The sequence below is a fragment of the Phodopus roborovskii genome, unplaced genomic scaffold (assembly GCF_943737965.1).
Source record: "Phodopus roborovskii unplaced genomic scaffold, PHOROB, whole genome shotgun sequence".
NCBI lineage: Eukaryota > Metazoa > Chordata > Mammalia > Rodentia > Cricetidae > Phodopus > Phodopus roborovskii.
Window position 1 is genome coordinate 467,604 of NW_026126485.1, and position 25,212 is coordinate 492,815.

General features: G+C 36.8%; 1 protein-coding gene across 1 annotated transcript in view; it reads left to right on the plus strand.

The window, feature by feature from the left end:
- Positions 1-25,212, plus strand: part of LOC127229944 (succinate--hydroxymethylglutarate CoA-transferase-like) — a 536,724-nt gene that overhangs the window by 427,830 nt on the left and 83,682 nt on the right. The window contains exon 7 of the mRNA XM_051195053.1: positions 10,131-10,194. Within this exon, the coding sequence (XP_051051010.1) occupies positions 10,131-10,194 (64 nt within the window). The remainder of the gene's footprint in view (positions 1-10,130; positions 10,195-25,212) is intronic.

Genomic DNA, 25,212 nt, shown 5'->3' on the forward strand with positions numbered 1-25,212 from the left:
CAGTTTACAGACGGTGTTTTGTTATGGTAAAGTCTCAATATTTAATCTCTTTGTAATTATAATTAGCTTTAGTGCTTTTGTTCATGATCTATTCTTTAATTGATTTTATATTCTTTTTCCTTCTCTGTAATTGGGTTTTTGTTTGTTTGTTTGTTGAGGGTCTTCTTATAGATTACTGACAGTCAGAGCTTTCTCTGTCTCTCTCTGTCTCAGGGTTTCACATGCTGGGATTATAGGACACACCACTGCCATCCTCAAGTGGATGTACTGTTTATCAAGTGGAAGCTCTCTCCTTCCATTACTCACTTTTCTGTCATAGCTACTATATTGATCAATTTTGAAACATTTCTGAGAAAATTTGGTGAATGTGTTTTCTATCTAAGCATATGGAAGAATTTAAAAATATATATCAAAAACTGTAGAGCATATAACAAAGGGCAGTAAATTAAGAATGTTGGAACAAAGAATTTTGTTTACCCAAATTCATCATAAAATTAATGAGTGATAAAGCCATATTGTCATTTCTATTATTTTTATGTTACAATAAAGGAATCATATCCAGAATATGTGAAATTTGAAATTTCAATCCTAAAATTGACTAAGGCACTGAGAAAGGGCACAAATTATTTGGATAATTATTTAATTATAAAGAGGACTTAAGTGAGTATTAAAATGAAAAAAATTTGTTCATGGTCTTAGGAAACAAGGGAAATGAAAGTTAAAGTTTCATTGAGATAAACTGCTCAAATCTAAACACTCAAATATAAAGTAAGTTAAAATGATACATGCATAAACTACTTAGAAAACGCTTTGTTATTACCTACTAAGTTGTATACACATATATCTTATCCATTAACAATACAAGGTTTAGGTGTATGTCCTAGAAAAATAGTGGCATGAAAAGGTAAGCTAATAGTTACATTCTTAGGCACAATAAAATAATTGCAGAGTACACAAGAATAGGGCATTGAAGGACGGTGTATTTACAGGAGCAGGGGAATCTTGTGATTGAGTATCCCACTGTAGAAAATACATCGCTGTTGAACAAAAAATAACTTTACATACATCCTCAGGTAGCTGGGGACTTATGAGCTTTACTGTCCCTTCATTATTGGAGGCTGATAGGCCAAATCTTGGGCAGATCAGTCTAGAAGAAACACTAAGGAAACTCACTGGGATATTAAAAGGGGAAAAAAGGATAAAAAAAAGCATGAAAAGAGAAGAGGACCTAGTTGGAAAAAGAAAGATTCTCAGCATAATTGGGAGTAAGAAAACCAAGAGTAACAAGACAAATGTGATAAACGTTCATTGTATATTATGTTGTGTATAACAATGTCACAGTGAAACACTTTATATATAATATATATATATAAATTATGCAAAATCATGATATAGTTATACAACACCATACTTTACATTGATGGCTATGGTTAGCCCACAGCATATGCTTCAAAGTAGTTGCATCATGGAAATAATATCTAGAGTTAAAGCAGACTAGAGAATACATGTATTACATACATGATTTCACCAAGAGAAATTTTGTAAGTCAATTTAATACTTAATTGTTATCAGTAAGCACATATGTGGTGCAAGTATAAATATTTTAAAAAATGAGCAACAAGCTTCAGTAGAGTGATTATTTGGGATTTGATGATTTGATCAGAGTTTGAGCATACTTAGGATATTAAGCCTGTGGAGTGTTGAAAATATAGTCTTTTTTTTTTTTTTTTTTTTTTTTTTTTTTTGGTTTTTCGAGACAGGGTTTCTCTGTGGCTTTGGAAGCTGTTCTGGAACTAGTTCTTGTAGACCAGGCTGGGCTCAAACTCACAGACATCCTCCTGTCTCTGCCTTCTGAGTGCTGGGATTAAAGTCATGCACTACCACCACCGGGTGAAAGAATTTCATTCTTATGCTGGTATTGAGTTTATCTGGGCTCATTATCAGTAGTTCCTGAACTATGTATATACATTGTAATGCCCACTTGCATGATTTAAAATATGATTTAAAAAAATGTATGTATATGAATATTCTACCTAAACACATGTATCTGCACCACATTTGTATCTGGTGTCTATGGAGGCCAGAAGAAGACATCAGATTCCCTGGCACTAGACTTGCACTGGGAATTGAACCAATGTCCTTTGTAGGAGAAGCATGAATTCATAGCTGGTGAGCCTCAGAATTATGAGTTTTTGAAACTGAAGAGTTAGAGGCTTGTGTGCATTAACTTGAAGGTAAGTTTTAGTTATAGAATTTGAAGCTAAAAGGGGACGTTTAATGTAATCAAGGCATGCTTTGTGAAACTCTCAGTGAATTAATAAAAATTTTAAAATATTAGAGAAACTAACAAAAGAAAAGAAAGAACAAAAAAGAAATAAAGAAAGGGAAATTGAGTCAAAAGAATAAGAAAACTCCAAACACCAGCTTTTAATTCTGCTCTCCATTATCTAGGTAAATATGAGGGATTACCTTACTATTTGTTTCATGATTTCATGTTATTTTTGTTTTTCTCCCATGGGCAGTTTTTATAAACAGTTGAACTAACTTGTCCACTATAAGTTTTCCTTTGTTTATAGAACTGCTTAAATACTATTTTAAAACTATTCTCCTGTTACACTAAGAATTATTAAACTGCTAAAGTTGATACTATATGTTGAATGATCTTAATATGAAATTCAAAATGCTCCCAAAATGAAAATTTCTGAGTGCTTTGATAACACAAATGAAAACTTTCATCTGATATTATGGGTTGGATCATAATATAGGCTCACTAGGAAAACACTCAATAAAATTAGCTTCAGACCTGAATATTAACTATACATGAAATATGACCTATATGACCTACTTGAGTGGGTACCCTTTTCAAGATATCTAATGTATAAGCAACTATTCCAGCATCAGAAACATACTTAAAGTTGAACACTTCTGGTCATAAATATTTTATATAAGTAGTATTTGAGTTGAATAATAAATGAGATTAATTTAATGCTTTTGTTTTCTGAGATACTAGTGCATATTTTGTCAGTTTTTTTGTTGTTTTTCTGATTTTGCCTCATGAAAGAGATTGCTGCTTTTATTCATTGGTTTAGTGGACATATTTTACATTACAAACTGGGTGTCACTTGTTGTTGATTCAAAGCTCACTCTTACATTTTCTAGTCAATTATGACTATGGCCCTTCAATGACTTCTCAGCATGGTCCCTAGAATATTTTCCCACTATAGCACTGAGATCAGCCAGAAGTGCTAACTAAAGTAGCTGCAAAGCAACCCTGGAAATAAGTAACTAAGAACCTAAAAGTACACATATCGTAGAAGAACTTTGTGTCTAGGGAAATCTAGAGTTTGGTAAAATAGTTAAACAGCAGCGTAACCAAACAATAAAACCAAAAGAAACTCCTGATATTTATCCAGCAAATACAACTTAAATTTTTTATAAATCAGCAGATATTTGTTGAACATCTACCAAATATGATGATCAAATAGGTATTATTACATAACAGGAACAGACTAGTGGGCAGATTTAACTGGAATTCTTCATACAAGGTTGTAAGCTTCTGGGAGGTGCTTTTCTATGGCACATAGGATTTTGTATTCATGCATAGTAGCACGTGCCTTTAAACAATGGCAGCAACAAGCATATATTTGTTAGTTTGAGGCCAGCCTGGTCTACATAGTGAGGTCCATAACAGCCATAACTATATAATGATACCCTGACTCAAAAATGAAACAACAATAACATTAGTGTTTATACTCATTATCAATTAATAACCATTCCTGATGATGGAGTAAATGTGTGTGTTGCACAGACAAATGTATGTGCCCAAATACACACAGTGTATTCTAAATGGAGCCAAAGGTTGAACTGTGTGTGCTGACTGTAGTAGAAACAGTTGCCATTTTCTCTGAACTCACCTGGTAACAGGGCGATGACTGTTTTCTTATGTGAACCCTACAGATGCCACAGAGATATTATGGCCATTTTATACTAGTGAGGACTTTGGGCCTTGGAGTTCTTGAGTGCTTTATCCCAGACCACTGGCTGGATTTGTTCCCCTCACGTTCTGAACTGGTCTGGGTGCAATTTCTTCCCCCAGCACAGATATCAAGATGTGCTGGCGTATTCTTGGCTTCCTATGAGAGTACAGTTAATTTATCAATTATGTATGTCTCTTGGTGCCATGGAATCCCTTAAGCTTCATTGCTCCACACAGTTGACTTGTTTTACACAATTGACCACATTCCATAGTTATTTTAAAGGTAAATCATATACTTCTCCATTTTTTATTAATTTTTTTATTTTACATGTCGATCCCAGTTCCCGCTCCCTCCCTCTCCCCAACTCTCCCTCTCACTTACCCTCTCAACCCGCTCACATGCACCCTGACCACCCTCTCCTCCCATCCCCCCAACCCCAGTTCCACATGTGCTCTGGGGGACTTGTCCCTTCCCAGTTCTTTGAGGGACTTTATATGAATCTCTTAGAATACACCTTGTATCCTAGTTCCTCTGGTGGTGTGAATTATAGGCTGGTGATCCTTTGCTCTAGTTCTCAAATCCATATATCAGTGAGTACTTACCATATTCCTCTTTTTGTGACTGGGTTACCTCATTCAGGATGGTTTCTTCAAGTGCCATCCACTTGCCTGGGAATTTCAAGATTCCATTTTTTTTTTCTGCAGAGTAGTATTCCATTGTGTAACTGTGCCACATCTTCTTTATCCATTCTTCATTTGAGGGGCATCTAGGTTGCTTTCAGGTTCTTGCTATTACAAATCAGGCTGCTATGAACATAGTTGAGCACATGTCTTTGTTGCATGGATGTGGATCATTTGGTTATATGCCTAAGAGGGGGATTGCTGGGTCCTGTGGTAAACTAATTCCCATTTTCCTGAGAAACTGCCATACTGATCTCCAAAATGGCTGTATGAGTTTGCACTCCCACCAGCAGTGGAAAAATGTTCCCCTTTCTCCACATCCTCTCCAGCATAAGTTGTCATTGGTGTTTTTAATTTTAGCCATTCTGACAGGAGTAAGATGGTATCTCAAAGTTGTTTTGATTTGCATTTCCCTGATAGCTAAGGATGTTGAGCACTTTTTAAAGTATCTTTCAGCCTTTTTGATTTCCTCTATTGAGAATTCTTTCTTCAGTTCTGTACCCCATTTTTAAATAGGGTTATTTGGTGTTTTGTTGACTAGTTTCTTGAGTTTTTTGTATATTTTGGATGATGGTGTGTAGAAGACTGCAGATAGACCCATGACTATTGCCATGCACAAAACTCAAGTCCAAATGTATCAAAGACCTCAACATCAATCCAGCCACACTGAACCTCTTAGAAGAGAAAGTAGGAGGTTCCCTTGAACAAATTGGTATAGGAGACTGCTTCCTGAACCTAACTCCAGGAGCACAGACACTGAGATCAACAATTAATGAATGGGACCTCTTCAAACTTAGAAGCTTCTGTTAGGCAAAGGACACAGTGGATAAGACCAAACGGCAGCCCACAGACTGGGAAAAGGTTTTCACCAATCCTACATCTGACAAAGGGCTGATCTCCAAAATATACTTCTCCATTTTTTTCTTTAACCAAATGTCCAACTTCCAGGAACCTCCTAAGTGATTAGAGTTAGACATACTTAACTATTGTTGGAGGTCAGCCACCTATTGCTTGTGAAATCTTGGGCCAGTACTCAACTTCTTTAAGTTTCCATTGCCTTCTCATTGGAGAGAAGATATGACTTTGGTCTGGTCTTGTCAATCAGGAGATGTGGTGAAATATCTGTTTGGTTCTTAATATAATGAATGATCTTTAATGAGTTTTGCTATAGCTGATGGTAGTGCAGCTATTGTAGTTGTTATTAGCTTTAATATTTAATTTCAGTATTGCCTCTGTTGAATGGCCTTCACTGACCTCTTTGACCTGAGTCACTTTGTTCTAAAACAGAGTTAAATATTTGTTTCACATTAGATATTGCTCCTTCCTTGTGGAGCATCTGTTATACTCTAGATTGGCTTATGTATCTTTTTCTCTATCTTCTCTTATAATTACAGACAAGTTTGGTACAAATTTATTCATCATCATTGTGTGCCCCTTTTTTTGTACCTTAACATATCAGAGCTTTGTGGATTTTGTTGAAAATTAAGTGAATTTTTCAAATGAGAATTCACAGTAAATTGGATAGATTCATCTTCTTCTGGATATCCTCACAAATGCCATTGTTCAGTTTGATACATGTAAAGAAAATGTAACCTTGAGATGATGTTCCTGCTTTCCATAATGGATAGAGGGTATCAATGTGTGTGTGGCAGGGGAGTTGAGGGTGTGGATGGGTGAACTGTCTGGGGATTGAACCTGGAGCCTTGTACATAGCACCTTATCACTTAGCTGTATCCCAAGTACACTCCCTCCCCTTTTAATTTTAAATAGGGTATTACTAACTTACCTAGGGTGGTCTTGAACTCAGGCTGTAGCACATATAGGACTTGAATTTGGAATTCTCCTGCTTCATCATCGCAACCAACTTGGTTTACAGGCCTGTGCTTGTAATACTGGGCATATCAGTTTTTAATTTTTATGGTTTTTGTTTGTTTTTCTTGTGCTGCTCTACAGAATTTTTTCCTTCTTCCATAGGACTTTATAAAAAGACTTACTTTTCTTTAAACTTGTATCTCTCACATCACTCTAAGGTATACATTTATCACCCCATCATTAATACATTATCATTTGACTATCATTAGGCTGTCACTCTATAAAACCCTTGAGAAAGAAAGAGAGTCCTTATTTTAAGTAGGCCTGATACTTTGCTAAAGAGGTTAGTGCACTATCTAAAATTCTATTCTTGGCAAGAATAGGCTTTTGAAACATCAAGAAGAAATGAAATTTAGAGGAGCTACCAAACAATGAAAAGTCTAGGAAGAAAAAAAAATATGTAAAATACGGGAGAAAACAGTCCAATCTAAAAACACTGCCAAAGGACAATACTCACATAGGAGTTCCAGGGAAGGTTTTGTCCTTATTTTGAAAGAATTTAATATTAATAAGAAGGACCTGAATGGTCAGATTGAAGTTAAAGTCATAAAATCCACATGAGGAAAACTTATAGTATACAGTCCCTGAACGGGGCTATCAAGAAAACTCTGGTTAAAGGTACATTGCTCTTTCATAGGGCTCAAGCTGGTCCCCAGCACCTCTAGAAGGCTGTTCACACCTGCTCATTTCTCCAGCTCCAAGAAATCTGATTCTAGTTCTTCTGGCCTGCATGGGCAGTAGCACTCATGTGCACCCTGTAACAGTATATGCACAAGTTTTAAAAACCTCTCTTAAAGTCCCTGAACATTCTCTGATCCATTTTTAGTAGCCATAGTACAGAATATTTTTATTTAAATCTCTAGACACTGAAGTCTTAGCTGGAGGAGAATGGGAAGGGAAGAGGGCATCTATTAACCCTTTCCAAAGAAATGCTTGATAAAGAGGTAACAAGGGCATGTCTCAGTTTCCAGTGAAGATTTGATTAGGCAACACACTGGAGTGAGTAGGTAAGATTTATGTCAGTGTACATTCTTTTGGCTTCTGAAATATTTGAAAAAAAAATAATACTGGTCAAGGCTCCACATACAAGACTGGAAAATTACCCAAGATTCCAGGTCACTGGCAGTTTTCCAGAGATAGTACTATCTCTGGAGTAATGAGACCTGAGCCATGAAAAAAGCCTATGGAATCTTCTCACCTCACACTGTACACTAAAAGGGGAGTGTGTGCCAAGACAGGGAGTGGAGTCAGCTCTTTCTACAGATGGGAACTCAGTCCAGCCCATGTGCTTCATTGTACCAACGTCACAGCAAACGACAAGACAATGAGAAATGGCAGCTAGCTTCCTGTGCCAAACATGAAACAAATTTGTATTTTTGCTTAAAGCTAAACATTGATCAGGTAAAAGTCTCAAGCAGGAAAGATTATATGCAGACAGCAATCAAGTTAGAGATGAAGGAAGTATGATCCCTAACACTGCTTCTGTGAAAAATTTCAATCAACTGCCACTAGCTTTCGCTTCACAAAACTTTGACATATGTCCCTTGACCTTTACCAACTACCCTTTCACGTTTGACACTTAACATTTGCTATGTGATTAAAATTCAGCGTTAATTAATTTCAATGCTATCAGTTCAGTTATATTTAGCTAAGAACACTCACTTTTGTCTTTTGTGAGTAGCACTGCAGTGCTATTACAAAGAGGTAGTCAGGAGGGCAACAGAGATACTAGAAGAGAAGAATGATTCAGTGTGCGGATAATTGTTTCAAGTGAAATTTAGCTTGGTATTTTTGTTCCTGTCCTCAGCAGAACTGAGATTTAGCACCTCCGGCTGGCATTTAGCCCCCACCCCCACAGAGAAGGAGGCTGTGCTGGGTGGATGCTGAGAATGAGCCACACCAGAGTTAAATTATAGCACAGTTCTAACACTGGCAAGGGTTTTCTCTGGCCAGCTCTGTGTACAAACCTGGTGATGCCAAAAGAAAAGCAAGGCATTGCTATCACGGCTCTCCATATGGTGTGCTGCCCTGAACGATGGGGGTTGAATACTTGCTAGAGAGTTGCTTTCCTAAACAGTGGCCATTCCTCATATAACCTCTGTGGATACTTAAGCACAGGAGATTAGCACCTTAAAAAGTTACTCATGAAGTTTTCTTACTGATGACTTCTCTCATACTATGACTAAAAGCTTATTAGAAATAGATACCCCCATCTAATTTTCTTATTTTCCTGATTTTTCTTGCTCAACGAAGAATATCTTTTTTATCAGTTTCTTTATTCCATGTACCTTTAGCCTATAAAAGCATCAAGGTAACAACATGGTTCACCAAATCTGAACCTCAGTATGCTATAGGTCTGTTATCACTACTCTTCTGGTATGAACTCAAAATCCTTATGTGTACTCTGTTACTGGAATGCTTCTATCATATACAGGATAGAAAAAGAGGCCTATACTCTGTTGACAGAGAAGGTGAAACAGTTTACATTTAACTTGCTGAAGATCCAACAATCCATGTTGGATGATTGAAATAATATACTCAGTGTCCCCTAGTTGTTTAAAACAAAATCAAACTTCATAGTATTTTGTTTCTGTATCAGAAAATTCTCATCAACTTTTATGTTACTGAGCCTGACCCCAAGCCATCATGGCATCCCCTATTAATATATAAAGTAATTTAAGTATATCTAGCAGATCTTGGGTTCTTGAACAACAACGGCACAATTTCAAACCCTCTTTACAGCAGTATGTATTCAGCAGTATGTATATCTTTGGTGAGATACAAGATAGTAACTGACCTTAAGTATTATCCTAAGCTATGATTACTTTTTTCTTAAGGGAACACTGAAAAGCTGATCTTGGTCACAGCACAGAAGAATCTCCTCAGCCCTCTAGCATGAGATTTTGCCTCTGTCTGTGTTCCATTGCCAGTCCTATTCTTGAAAACTTGTGAAGTCTTATCTCCATTTAAAACATCATTGGGTTGACCTCTCCGCTCAAGTCCCTAACCTGGGTCTCCCCTAGCCTCTTTCAATTGGCTCTGCCCGTATGTTTATCTTAACATTCCTGAATTCTTCACCTCTAGCTGTGACTTGCCCCTTGGACTCTCCAATTCACCTTTCACATCAGAATGATCTCTTAAATTCCACTGAATAGAATGACAGGAGTATATACATATCCTCTGTGGGTTCTCTGGTCCAGATCCTGGGTCCTTTCCTCCCTTCCCTGCTGCAATTGTCTTTGGTCCTGCAGTATTTAATGCAAAAAAGGTGGCATTTGACATTAGCAAGGAAGACTTAGATGAAAGGGGGGAGATAGATGATCAACTACATTTAAAAATTAATGTTTTAAAGTGTGGGGAGATTTTGTACAAATGTATTTTTCTAGTTCATGAGTATCTTAGCCAGTTTTGGCTTCAATTGGCATATATAACAAAAAAAAAAAAAAAACAGTTACTTCAAATGAAAGTTAAGACTTCTGTTTTGTAATAGCTTTCTTCAATGTTGACTAAATAGTTGACTGAGTGATGTTGACTGTCCACATATCTTGAAAGTGAAGATAGTTTCTTTCCGTGAGCTATTTTTCTGGTCTTCTATTTTCAGGTGTTGCACAATGGCCTCATTATGGAGATGAACCATCCGACTGTGGGGAAGATTGCAGTCCCAGGTTTGAAATTTTTTGTTATTTACTTTAATACATCCATTTATCAATTGTGCTTATGCTCCCTATAGTAAGAACCCAAAAATTCTCTAAAGAATTTATTGAAAAGCAATTCAAATGTATAATTTTGTATAAAATGGGAATGTTACAACTGTACCTACTCATAAGAATGTATGCCAAACCTACAGGCTATGTCTTTTCGCAAAAGAACATGGAAATATCTCAGTGACAAAAGTGTCCATGTTTACTCATTCCATTTTATGTTGTTATGTTCACATAAAAATGCATAGTGCAATTAATATATAAAAATAATAGATGTGGTTTAGCCAATAAATGTTGTATGGCTCATGTGAAGATAAAAACAAACAAACAAAAAAACAAAACAAAACTTGACTTTCCAAGTCAAAATTTTAGATGTATTCATTAATAAATATGTTTTAAAATGTTGACATATATCAGGTAAACTCACCAAAGTCTATTGCTTAAGGCAAAAATGCTACCATTTTCATTTTCAGAGAGAGCCATCTTTGCAGTAACCAGGAATATCAATGTCACTCCCAGAGAACCCTCTATTTCTAATTTTTAAGAATAATCTGATAATGATTTCCTGAAGTTGCTTACATAATGGCCATGGACAAGTAAAAGGATTATGCATGGAATAAAATTGGATTATGCATGGAATAAAATTGGGAGAATATTGATGTGTGAACATATAAGGGGGGCTCTGTATAGATGAAATAACAGAGGGAACCACACATACACACTGTCTGTAAATGTTATATAATATTTCGAAAGATGTTGAAGAAAATGTTGATGAAGTCTAAGAAGGTCATTTATTTATTCATTCACCCGCATAATGAGCATATGGTGTGTGCCAGGTATTGCTTTGGATTCTATTAATACAAAAATAAATGAGCAACTTGAGCCTCATACACATGCTTTATATTTATTAGTATGTCAAATAATATAATTAGGAGTGGATGCATCTGGAACTGTAAATAAAAGAAAACAAAATGTGCTGTCATAAAGACTGACAAGGGTATACAGGTTTCTGGTAGTTTGGGTGGTTAGGGAATACATATTTGGTAGGCTATCTTATAAACTATAGTTGAATAAATAGAAGAGGTTGGCATTTGAAGACTAGAACAGCTAATGTGAACCCAATATAGGAAAGAACTGAGTGTGTTTTCAAGATTAGGAAGAAGCATGCGGCTGAAAAGGACAATAAGGGCACAGGCAGAGGCAGAACTCCCACCAAACTTGACTTACCCTAATCATTAGTAAGAGAGCAAAGTGATACAGTTTATGACCTAAAGTGTCAAATCAAGACATTATTACAGGGGCTTATATGATAGTCTCCGAAATGCAGTCAAGGTGAATATGGTAATCGTAGTACTTTTAGACTGAGAAAATCTTAAAAAAATACTTTATTAAGATTTTAAATTTTTAACAGTGAGACTGAGTTTTCATAAAAACAGGTCAAAGGAAAATATTACTGGTTGTTTGGTGCAGAGTCTGGTCAGTTAGCTTTCCTGCTTTGCCTCCTGCATATGCTAGAATTCCCAGAGCCCCCTCAGAACCAAGGATACTGTTATGTGAGCATGAACAAATGTTTTTTTGTCACAAATAAGGCACCAATAACAGAAACAAAGAAATGGTCTATTCAAGTATAGCTTTATGAACTATTGAGTCTAATGGTATTACTTACAGGAACATGGTAATGGATTACTTCCAGAAGCCTGGCTACTTATCAGCAGCTATACCTGAATAGCTGAAGAAACATTCCTGTCTCCTCCAGCATCTGCTAACCACATATATACTTGGGAAAGGGGGCATTTCATGAGCTCCTCACCTTAGCAATGGTTATAAATTCTTGAGGTGGATTGTGAGTCCTCCACTCTCTATAACTGAAAACCAGTGGCCCCAGTTTTAAGTGGGGTTAGGGGAATATTCACAGTTGATGATAGTTCAAAAAAGAAAACAGCCCCATTATGACCAGAAGACAATTTCACAACAGACCCCAAAACAGAATTCTATACTAATGATCTAAGTTGGCTCCATATTTTACAGATGAGGTCACAACAGCATTGGAATCTCCATAAATTAGAGAGATTTTTTTTTTCAATTTTAACGTTAGTTTGAGTGTGAAGAAAAATGGAACCCAGTGGAGAATGTAGGTGAAACTCATTGGAGAGCAAAGAGATACTTGCTCTTCTGGTCAGGTGTGAATTTGCTGATTTTTGGTTATTTGTGTGTGTGTGTGTGTGTGTAAAAAAAAAATCAATCTCAAGAAAAGGGTTTTAGGTTTTGTTTGTTTTTGTTTTTGTTTAATTTCTAGAAGGAAAGACTGTCCCCATTGCTCATTTAATCTGTGAATGTATTGTGTACCTCTGGTCACAATAATGGCATATAGGAAAGAAACACAAAATCTTAGTCTCATTTTGTTTCTTTATTATACTTGAGTGATCAGCTGGGAGATACTGTCATGGGCTGGACTCAGATGGGTGGTGGCTTTATTTCTGATTATGTAGCTTTATTTCCGATTATGTATGTGATTACATATGTGGCTGACTTGATTTCTCACTGTATGTTGGCCTCAGTTCTGCTCTGTATGCCATTCATATCTCCATGACAAATGGCTGAAGAATAAGAAGGCTTAACCAATGTCAAATTATTTACCATCTACACATAACTAAAATCTGCATTCTGTGCATTATTCAAGGGTGCTAATTGAGGTCAGGCCCTCTTAGAGCTTATAGGTTGTAGGAAAGGTAGGCAGAGTCAATAAATATGGAGAAAGATGAATGTTTCCATGGAAAACCAGAGGCTGCCTCAGATGGTCTTAATGCCTGGACCAGAGAGACCCTGCATAGTATACAGACCTAAGAAAGTTCCTGAGTGGGGTGGTGTAAATAGACACTTAACTAAACATCATGGCACACTGGAGAGTATTAGAATATGGAGAATATATGAAAATTGAGAAAATAGGAAGAAAAGGCTCATGGTTACTCTGAAGAGTGATCTAAATGCCACATGAATGAGATCTTAGATGGAACTAATGAAGTTAGAACCAAGTCAGAGATTCCAAAGCCATCTATGGCAGTATCTCTCAGCATCTTCTGTATGAAGTCTGAAACTGTGGGTGGGAACTGGAGCATGGACAAAAACCTCAACCCCAGCAGAGTAGATGATCTCATGGATTCAATTTAGGAATGATTTCTGTTTCTCTCAAAGACTTCTGTTAAACTTAAGGTGTCCTGTGTTTTAAACTATGAAATTGATAAAAATGTATACTTCTTTAATATAGAATATAAAGACATGTTCAAGTACCAGGAGAAATTCTATGATGAGGGTGTCTATATAAACACCACATGACTATATCTGTAATGGAACAAGCTTGCATAAACTATCATAAAGTCTGTCCATCCTCGCTAAACTGCTCACTGCATCTTCTTGCAATGGGACTGGCCATTGGCCTATTAGCCAGTGTGGATAGATCCTGCTGTCCCTCCATATTCTGTGAAGGTGCCAAAATGGCCTTGGTTCTGTGCTCTTCACTTCAAAGGCTGTCACTGCACTAGACTTTAATGTGTGCTTCTAAAGTTTCTCACTATAACCTTTCAAATCCTTACCCCTGAAAATGCTTTGTGGTCATTTGACTCCAGAAACTTCTGGGAAGTGTTCAGTAGTTGTGTCAATGCTCTGAGGAGCCTGTAAAAGGATTCTAAATTGAATTACTGCATGCTTGTCTCTGATCTGTGTTTTCCAAAAAGAACTCCAATTTATTCTAAATAAAAATTTTCTTACATTTTCCTCCACAGTATTTTAATATTCACACTTAGAACTTGTCATTTTCAATCAGAGGGTGTCAGATGAAGAAGGAAGAGTGACCACTTTGAGGAAGTATAGCTTGAGCAGAATTACTGAAAACATTTTAAACTTAATTTTTAAAGTTTGAATTACTTGCTGGACTTTACATGAGGGTTATTCTAAACTTGGCTTTGACACAGAAAGTCTTGCATTCATAAACATAGTAAAAGTAGCTGTCACATCAGCACTGTCTGAACCAACTTAATATTAAAAGCTACGCCATTAAAAAAAAAGTTTAAAGATGATCCATGGAAAGTTTATTCCATGCGAATTTTTTAAATAAACAGACTTTGAAAACCTTCTGAAATTTCCACTTACTGGAAGGTTTGCAGGTTGAGGCATGCACAGTCAATGCAGTGACCACCTATTCTCTTCCATTGAGAGAAATCTTACGTACTGTGGGCTCCTTCCCTTGCCCTATCCCCTTCATCTTTCTTCTTCCATTTAGATATGAAAATAGATGTTTCTGGAATCAAAGTATAGTTAAATTTCTAGGCCAAATGGTAGCAGTGGAGAAAACTGTCACAAATCATATCTGGCAAAAGAAAAACAAGGAGGAACTAGGGTTTCAATTTTCATTCCACTATAAAATTCATTATGTTGGTCTTCACAAGGAATTCAATGTGAGTCTGATACAAGAATGAATGGTGGGGTAAGTGGCTTCTTCCCAAGAGAAAGGCCTTTCAGATGACACTTTCAAAGGGAAAAGAAAAGATAATGTAATTTTATTGGATAGATGTTTGGACTTCCAGATTCCTTGGGGTATTTGTTAAACTCTCTCTTTGTTGGAAATATGCCAGAAGAAACCTGATAAAAACCCAAAATGTTGAACTCAACCCAGAAATCTAAACAAAACTGAAATAAGGATACAGGAATGATGGAGGCAATAGGTCTGAAAGTACAGGTACATTAGACTCACTTTGGTATTGACTCTTCAACTCTTGGCATATTAGCTACATCCAATTTTCATTTACTACCCACATAAGTCTCTTTCTGGGTCTTTGTCATAAATTAAATGAAATTTGGAGAAATATTGGAGAAATAATAAAATATACAATAATCAAATAGAAAACTTTGAGACTATATTTCAGTTCCTACTTCTATGTTGGAATTTAGTTAGATAATCAAGAAGTTACATTATCTCAGCATCTGGTGACATCCCCAGGGGTGCGATGTTTGATTTCATTACTGTGTCTCTTCTTGGAGTGCCCTTTAGTTCTCATTAAAGGAAGAGGGGCTCTACTTACTGCAGCCTTACCAAGAAGGAACATTAGTTCACAAAGAGCTGACTCTTGGCTTGAATTCCAAAGCAAAATTGTTTCCTCTCACATAAATCTTTAGCATGTTAAGACATATTCCTGCAAGGAGGACTTATCCAAAGAAAATGTTATTGGGGAAAGCCTGCTTTTCATTTGAAAGTATCATCTAAGCTGGATTCGGTGGCAAACATCTATAATCCCCACTGTCAGCAGGTTAAGATAGGCTTGTGAGTTTAAGGACAACCTGAGCTATGTAGCAAGTTTCAGACCAATTAGAAAAAGCAAAAATCTGTTTCCAAAAAATATAAATGAATATAATTCAAAACTAAATTAAAAATAAAAGATCATAGATGAATTTTGACTATGCAGACAGCATTGTGTTAATATTGAAAAGATGTTGGTAGAGGCAGAAGTAGGAGTAAAGGGGTTAAATTAAAACTGTAAGAGCACAACCAATGAGTCATATGCTATATCCCACTCACCACATCACCCCAAGCCTTAAGGAGGTTTTGGCATTGAGCTGAGTCTGTGGGCCTCCTTGCTTATCTCTTTAGCGTGAGCTATTGCTGTCTTCTGTGTGTTTGTTACCTATCTGCCTTAATGAAATCATGTCTACATGTTGTCATGACTTTATCTGGCAAGGGAATTAGCAGTCAGTGTGTTTCTGGGCTCAGGTTTTGAATATGATTAAGACATCACATGGAGGGGGAGGACACGAGGCCTCAGAAAGCTCCTCCAGTTTTCCCTTCACCTGGACGTTACATAAGTGACAAACTTGCATAGTGGGAAGCCTACTTACCTTACCCTTTTAAAGTTATCCTAAGATAAACCCCTAATTATTTTTAAAAGCTGTGAGCTTTATGGACAGTTAAGCAAAATCATAATTTTAATTAAATTAAGAATTAAGAAATAATGTCAGTTTAGAAATGTGAGGAAACACTCCCTTATGCTGTATCTATAGGGAATCAGACAAGGGTCACTTCCTAGAGAAACTCCCTATGGTTGAATCTGTGTCCCCTTAGTTGCTGGATCTTTGAGTTAATATGTGCCATTTTAGCTTCCATTGCTTTAATATCATGATTATTTTTAACCTTTCAATATAAAAGGAAATATAGTTGATTACATTTCTAAAACTTCATTAAAAATCTTTCTTAACTTTTTTTATTTAGTTTACCTGTGATACATTTTTATATATTGTGGCAGTCTGAATGAGATATGTCCCCTATATGGTCATGTATTTGAACACAAGGCTCCAGTTGGTGGCACTGTTTTATGAAGTTGAGGATTCTGAAAGAGGCAGAACATTGCTGGAGGAAGCATGACACTGGGCATGGATGCTCTGAGAGTTTATAACTTTGCCTCACTTCCAGTTCATTCTGTCTGCTTCATTTGTTTTAAAAATAATTTATTTATTACTTCATTTATTTACTTTATATCCTGACCTCTCCTCCCATCCCCTCTTGTCCCTTCTCCTCCATTTCCCCCTCAATCAATTCCTCCTGTGTATTCACTGAGAAAGGTGCAGACCTCCCATGGGCATCAGCAAACCCTGGCTTATCAAGCTATTTTAAGATCTAGCACCTCCCCTGTATTAAGGCTGAGCAAGACAATCCAGCATGGGCTTTAATGGCATCATTGCTATGGAGTATTCAGATCTGAAGATATACATGTGAACAAGTATTTTCGAGACACTTCTCTGTATATATGTAGAATAATTCCATACATCATGCATTTTCATGTCCATTTTGTAGATGGGTGTTGCTGAAGTGAGTAGATGTCTGTGGGTTAATCCCACAACCCATTTCTCTGAAACACACTTTCCTTCAGAAAGGAGAGATGAGCCTGCCATCCAGTTTTGGGCTTTTGGAGTTAGCCTCCATTTAAAGCTAGCTTAATGCATATTAAATATTTATTTTATTTTATATATAATCACCTTAAAGAATTATTTAAATACTATTTAGATGTCAAGAATTGAAGCTTACATTGAGCACACCTCCTTTGTGATTGTGTTTTACAATGTCTATAATTGTCTTGCTCTTTTTTTTTAAGGCATCAGAAAATGTACTGTTAGGAGACTTTGATATTCTCAAGAGCATGGAAGTGTAAATGCACCAAAACATGTGGATTACATTCTCTCCAGTTGTCTCGTTTTCACACATTAACAGAAATGCAGTTTGTAACAGAGAAAAAAAAATGTTTGTGATCTATATGTGGATTCCAGTCATCAAAAGACCTACCATGTTAACACTACTACACAGACTTACCCCGTAACTTTGGTCTTTTCAGCTCCTAGTGCTGGGGGTGTGGGCAAAAATCTACTTCCTCACATGGGACTGGGTTTTGTTTCGCAGTCAGGCCTTGATTTCCTTTGAGCAGTGGTAATTAAACTGTAAACAATGCTTTACTGATATAAGAAAGTTAAAGATGATTATTTTCCCTCCAAGCCTTTGTTTGATAGAATATCCAGAATTAGGATATAGACATGATAAATGAGTGACAATTATTGAATGAGAAAGTAGAATGTTGCCTGTCAGAGAGTGCAGAGGAGTGGGAGGAAGCAGTGTTTAATGAGTGGAGACTGAGTGTGGGAAGATGAAAAGTACCAGAGATGGCTACAGGGACTGTTGCACAGCAGCATGAGTGCACTCAATGCCAGAGGACTGTGCACCTGAAGTACTCCTTAAATACTGTGTCCTTGCATACTTTTTCCTGAAGTATGATTAAAATTAAAAATTCAAGTGTTTCAAAAGTTATCAGTTAGCTTCTACTTTATATCTACATGTGTTATTCACATATGGTGTGAATTTATGACTGGGTAGACTACATATGTTATATATGTATAGTATGCATTTAAGGCTGTAGACTGTGTGTGTTATACATGTATGGTATGCAGTTAAGACAGGATAGACTGCATGTGCTATGTATGCATGGTGTAAAATTAAGAGAAAGCATACTAGGGAGTATAAGAGCTAAAAAAGAGTTGAAATCAAAATTTAGCTTTATAAAATACAGTTGAAAATAATACAGTCTACTTTATCTCAGTGACACTCTCCTTATAGTGACAAGGTCAAATACCTTTTTGAAACTCATAACAGTGAAACAAAAATATATGCCAAGGCCTCAGAACATAGAAGGAGTAGGTAGAAGTACATTACTGAATATTCATAAACTCTTAATATCTACTGTAGCAGAGTCTTAAAAAATGAATCTAGTTATGCTGTTAATTTTTTTAGCCATTAATATTAAAATAAAGTTTTCTGAGAACTGTGGTAAAGCATGTAACTTATGTGTTTAACAAATTTTTATCTGGAATTTGCTGGGTGCCAATTGCTAGCTGACAAGCAATTCAGTATAAGAGGGAATGTGACAGTGATGGGTCTGCCATGGGGCCAAGGAGAACCTGAGACTCACCACAGGTGTCTAAGGTCAAACTGTACCTTTATCTTCTTTCCAACTAGAATGTCTAGAGTAGATGCTTTGTGCATGAAGTTAGTGGGGATCGTGTATCATGAAGCTCCACATACAGTTGTTCTGAATACATCATGCAGATTAAATGATACTGCAGAGGTCACCCCACAGAGCGAAGAGCACCTAGAGAGGACATTAGGGGAGGGCCATGATACTGCCCAGAGTTCCAAAAAGTTCCCTGGAGGAGCCCACAGTTCCTTGAAATAATCAGCAATATTTGCCTCACCAAAAGATAACCCTGTTGTAAAACATTTCTGGGAAACCTACATTAAACATAGGTCGATGGATCTCCTTTTCCTTGGTCTTCAATCAGAACCACCATCCCCTTTGATATGTTGGGGTTTTCTAGACAAGAATAATGAGTATCATTTACTTAACTTATATGACAATGGGGACCTTTGAGCTCTTCTGAAGAGACTGAGAAAAAGTGATTTGTAGGCCATGCCACTGGGAACATGCATCCTCTGGAGCCACATGAGACAAAATGTAATGGGAATTTATTAGGACAATTGGCTAGCATGTGCTGACAAAAAGAGGAAAAAAAGCACATCAAACTGGTTGCTTACAATTTCTCTTATTTTGTAGCTCAAGGGACCAAGCATTCTGAGGACTATTCAAAGGGAATTTCTTTCTTCCATGAGGGGTGGGCAATCATGCACACTGGTCAATCAGTAGCTCACCTATGGGGGTCTGGTGTCCTGAGAGCATGGTGATAAGGGATGGGCTCAGCTCCCACCATTGAGTGCTACATTTAACAAGGAAAGGCTCTAATAGTGAAGCAGGACAGTGCTGGAGTGCAGAGCAGAAACAGCTCACACGGTGATGCTCTTGCACTAGAAGCAAAACTCTCCTGGAATCTAAAGAAATTGCTGAAGAGAAAACATGTCCTTTTCATTGAGCCTCAGTAATGCCACACTAAGATAATTCTGCACAGTTGTTCATGCTCCAGCTCTGAAAATGGAGTTGATTAAGTGGAAAGCAACTTTTAAAATGTGACAAAGATGATGAGGTGATTATGGGGTAGGATTTAAGTGGCAATATGTGGAGAAATTAAGATGCATGACTGAGTAGCAGTGACAGTGTGGTATATGATGGCTGCCTATAAATCCCCAGTTAATTCCCTAATGTGGCAAATGAGAAGAAACAGACTTTAACCTCCAAGAAGGAAACCTGAAGTATATTAGGCAAATGACGTTTAATAGTAAGGGTGATTTGACTGTCATTGTGTGGGAAAACCAGGTGAGTTATTTGAATAGGACTCAGGATTATACTTTTCCTATATTCTGATGTCAACAAAGTATTTTCCTATAAAAAAGGATGCACAATTTTTGAGGTTGGTTTGAAGCAAAATTTTAAAAACTCGAGAAAAGGGTTTAATATGCAGCAAAGTATTGTGAACTGCTGTCAGTGCAGAGCCTTGCCTCAGGGCTCAAGGCATGCTTTCCCATAAACTAAACTATAGCATAAGCTCTAGTGATAATCTTGGGACTATATGTACTTTTTTATGATGTGGAGTTATGAATGTGAAGATATGCCTTGTAACACAAATCATAATTTGGGTAAGTACCATAAAGGATACTTTACTAAAGCTAGCTAATGATTAGTGAGCATGGGCATGCTGTAGATTCCTTACTAACATGTCTTACATCAAGCTGTCAGAAGATGACACACTGACAGAGGCATTCACTGTCTCAATGTATAAATGAGTAAACTAAGCTGCAAAGAAATTCAATAACTTGGCTAAGGTCAGTCATACATACAGCTAGACTCTGCAGCCAATTCTGAGCTCATAAAGGGATCCATGCTCATTGACTGTAATTCTCTGCTGCCTCCTGAAGGCATTTTGCATATTCATTTACATAGGCTTGAGGCCAAAGTCTTAGTATATCTAGAACACTTCTGAGAGAGCAGTGGTTTCCTTATGCTTGATCATGGGTTACTACTAAGTAGGATACTCAGTTACTTCATATAATACCAGGACCTGGCTTCAGCTGGCAGCTTGTAGCAAGTTGCACATGAGTGAGTTGGGCAAGGTTGTGGCCCATGGACTTTGAACCCTTGAACATTCAGAGCACAGACAGACCTCAAAAACAGAATCCAGATTTGATCATAATTTCTCTTTGTGGTCTTGAAGATTGTGGTAATTCTTCACTTGCCTTGTGGACTTCAGGTCTATTCTCACATAAGCAGAAATGATCCATTCTTTATAGTCACTTCATTGTTGGTGGCATTGAGCAATGTCACGGGAAGAGGGGGACTGGGGCCAATTTTAAAGGCAAAATTCCAGGTTGCCTTGCATGTTTCTAGTTGTTCCAAAAGCAAGCCTCTCCCCAACTCTTCAGCAGTTAAGATAACAAGGGGTAATCATTCTAGAAGTCCCTGAGAGAAGAGGAAAACCAGTCCCCACTACTCGAAGTGCTACCCTGTTCAAGACTTGTACAGGACATGCAGAACATCTACATTTTAGTGCATTTTTGTTTCAGTAAGAAAAGTAAGCATGGAGATGACTACTCACATCCAAGTCTTCCCTTAGCCTATTACTGAGGAATAGTTGCCTTGAATAGAAAAAAAATACTTCTTTAACAATTAATTCCATTTCCTCTTTATATGACATTTGAGGCCAACAGACCATCACTGTCACTGTTACCTCAGTCACCTCTTTTAGCCATCAGAACTGACTACTTATGTCCCTTACATTTATGAACAGATTGAGAATCAAATCCATTCAGTTATGAAATGGGCCTTTAGCAAACAAGATATATTTCTAATTTAGCTAATACTTTTATGCTTTTTTCTTTCCTTAAAATATATAAATGACATATTAATATTGGTAGAATTATATCTAATAGAAAAGTTGAAAATAGTCAGTTAAACCATCCTTCTAGACTAAATCAAGAGAGAGGAATATAGGCTTGATCATGTTTTTTTTTTTTAAATAAAGCTAATTAGAGGTGTTTCTTTGTATGGGACAAGCTATGACAAGCTTGGCATCTTTTTTTTTTTTTTTTTTTTGGTTTGTTTTTATTTTTGCTAGGCATCTTTTGCTGACTCCCAATAAGAGTAATTGTAATCTAATTTCATTCTATAGATACAACATCTGACATGGTCCTACCTGTCAGAATGAGGCTAGGGCTCCTACCAGCTCTCACAAGCTTATTTGGTTTATTATGTTGGTGTTGAAGGTTCTTCATCCTTCTGATACCTCAAGTTACACTCAGTGTGGCATGGTGATACTCTCTTGTCTTTGTCAGTGCATAGCAATAATCCTCAATTTGTCAGAAAGTATGAATGGCAATCTATTTCATATTTTATAACTAAAATGACTTAGCTTTCATTAACTAACTTCCTTCCATTTGTAGTGAATTACATATGGGCAATGCCTTTTCCTTTTCTGATCTGTTTTTATTTTTCTCCAAAGTCTTCAGCTATGAAATTTTGCAGTAAGTTGAATTCAGAGAATGGTTATTTGTACATGTTTGGTGTGAAGTCAGATTAGAAATATAAAATGTATAAGCCAGAGGTGGCCATTCCAGCCAAAATTCCAAGATACTCTCCATGGAACTGGGTTATTAATTAAAAAATAAAACAGACAAGAAATTCTCTTGAAAATGCCCCTTGGCTTTTCTGATCTCAGATGCCCTGCCTTGAGTCTTAGTTTGATGCAAGTCAAACTGTAAAAGTGAAGCCCAAACTGTGTGCTTGTCCTAAAACAAGCAAGCTAGAGCAGCTTCTGTCTTCTCCTCACTTTAAGAATTTGAGTAATGATTAAGCCTTAGAGGAAAGTAACTAATCACAAGGCATAGTAATGCAGGCCTGTAATCCAAGCAGTAGGGGACATGAAACAAGACTATCCAGTTCAAATCCAGCCTGGGCTATCTTTGAATTTGCCTTTGGAAACAAAATCAAACAAAAACAAAAAGGGAAAAAACTGCTTAAAATACAGTGTAAAAATAAAATTTTGTGTTTCTTTACCCTTTGTTTTCTTTGTGATTATTAAACTGTACACAAGAATAGAAGATCGTGTATTTTAAAAAGATGCATATAGAAGAAAAGATGGAATCAGTCATTGCAAAACAGTGTGGTCACTCATATCTGAAAGATTTCTGAAGTAGACTGAGTCTTGCAACCCAGTCAGCCCATGTGCCTCTACCACATCATAAATGATCTGACAACATTCTCCTTGAACCTGTCAATGTATTGGTTGAAACTAGGTACCACAGTTCTTTGCCTTTTGATAAGTGTGGTTTTCTTTAATGGTCTCCATTTGTGGAAAAAGAAGTTTTTTTTTTTTAATTTGTTTTGATGAGGTGAGAACCACACTTATTTCTGGATATAATAATAAATATGTAGAATGTAGTTAGGGATTATGCTGGTTTGGTAAATTGGTGGCTGTAGATTCTCTTCCAAGATGCAGTACTTCACTATCCCATGGCTAGGTTTCTAGTAACAGACATTATCACTCAACTTCTTGTTGAGTGCATGAATATTAACTTCAATTAGAGAACTATTGGCTACCATCAAGGAATATGTGCCACTACTGCGCACTTGGGGTTATCCCGCCATGGTAGCCATTGCTGTAGTTCATAGGCATCATCTCTGGTGGGGACTGGTGGTTGCTTTCCTCTCTTGGACAATTTGTTTTTATTTAATTTTATTATTTTTGCTTATTTTACATATAAATCCCAGTTCCATCTCCCTTCCTGCCTCCCATGATCCCCCACCCTGAACTCCCTCCCATCTCCTCCTCCTCCCCACTGCCTTTGGGAGCGCATTCCCTTAGCCTATGGGCACCGGGGAGGGCCTAGACCCTACTCCAAATGCCTTGACAGATTTTGATGATTCCTCCTGGAAGGCATCACCCTTGGACACTTTTAAGATTTTTTTTTTAACCTTCTGCAACCATGAAAGCCAGTCCTTAGAGAGGAATTTTACAGATCAAATCCAGTTTAGAGCTCTTTTGGTTTCTGTGCCCAAAGTGCATGTTGTCTTTGGAAATGGGAACTTACTTCCAGCCTATGGAAGGTAACCTAGAGCAACAGCAATAATAACCTATAATGTTTTGGGAGTCTTTTGGACAACCCACATCAACAACTCAAAGTGGACTTATAAGGCCTAGTGTTGGAGTTTTTGTTAGATAACCTCTATTTCTTAAAGGGAGTGTTGTTATCATAGATGAGAAAATTTTATTTAAACTATAAATGTTTATAGTTTTGTATTTTAGCTATATAGATAATAGGATCTCCATTACTTTTTCAGACACCTTCACTGTTATTTAATCTCCTTATTCTGTACTCATCTCCCTCCCGCTCTGTCATTAGAATCCCACCATGTTTTCTCCTTTGTCCCCCCTCAAATTGTGTGTCTTTTGTTATTTCATTTTCTATTGCTTTCTACTGCAATGGTACCTTTTCACCTTCTGGATTCTGTAGTTATATATTCACTTCAAAAGACTTGGACCTAGAAGATAAAAGAGAAAATGTGACATTTGTCTTTTGGGATATGGATCACCTCAGTACAACGTTTTCTAGTTATTAATCACATACCTGGAAATTTTACAATTCTGTTTTTATTTTCTGCTGAATAGCATTCTATGGTGTAGGATATTTCAGTTGTTCCGTTTCTCAGCTGTCATGAATATATCAGCAATGAACACTGCTGAGTGAGCATCTGTGTAGTGAGATGTCATATATTTAATGGACAATGAGGAGAAATGATATAGATGGGTCATATGTTAGATTTATTTTTATCTCTTAGAGGGTCTTCTGCACCAATTTCCAGAGTAGCTAGAAAAGTCTGTAAACCTCTCAAGAGTGAGTGAGGGTTCCTCTTTCCCCACATCTTCTCCAGCATTTATTGTCAATAGAGTAGTTGATCTTAGCCATTCTGACTGATGTAAGATGAAATCTGTAAGTTGTTCTGATTTGCCTTTCTCTAATTTCTAGGGACAGTGAGCATATTTTTAAGAAGATATTTCTTAGCTATTTTTAAGACAATCAGGATCTCCACCCCATATTTTAATGGTTCATTTGTTGGGTTTTTTGAATCTTTGTTTTTTAAATTCTTTATAATTTGACTCTACCAATCTGTCGGGTTCCTCTTCACTCAGTTGTTTCTTCAGCTGTTCAGAAGTTTTTCAGTTTTATGAGGTCCAACTTTCCAATTGTTGGCCTTAATTCCTGAGTAAATGAGGTCCTAATAAGAAAGTCTTCTTTGATATATTCTGTAGGGTACGTCCTATATTTTCTTATAGCAGTTTCATTGATTCAGGTTTCACATTTAGGTCTTCCATCCATTTGGGTTAGTTTACAGTTTCCTCTCACTCTACCCCTCACAATTCCTCCTACCTACTTGCCCATCTAGATTCACTCACTTTCTGTCACATTAGGAAATAAGAGATAACAACAAAACATAACAAAATAAAATAAGA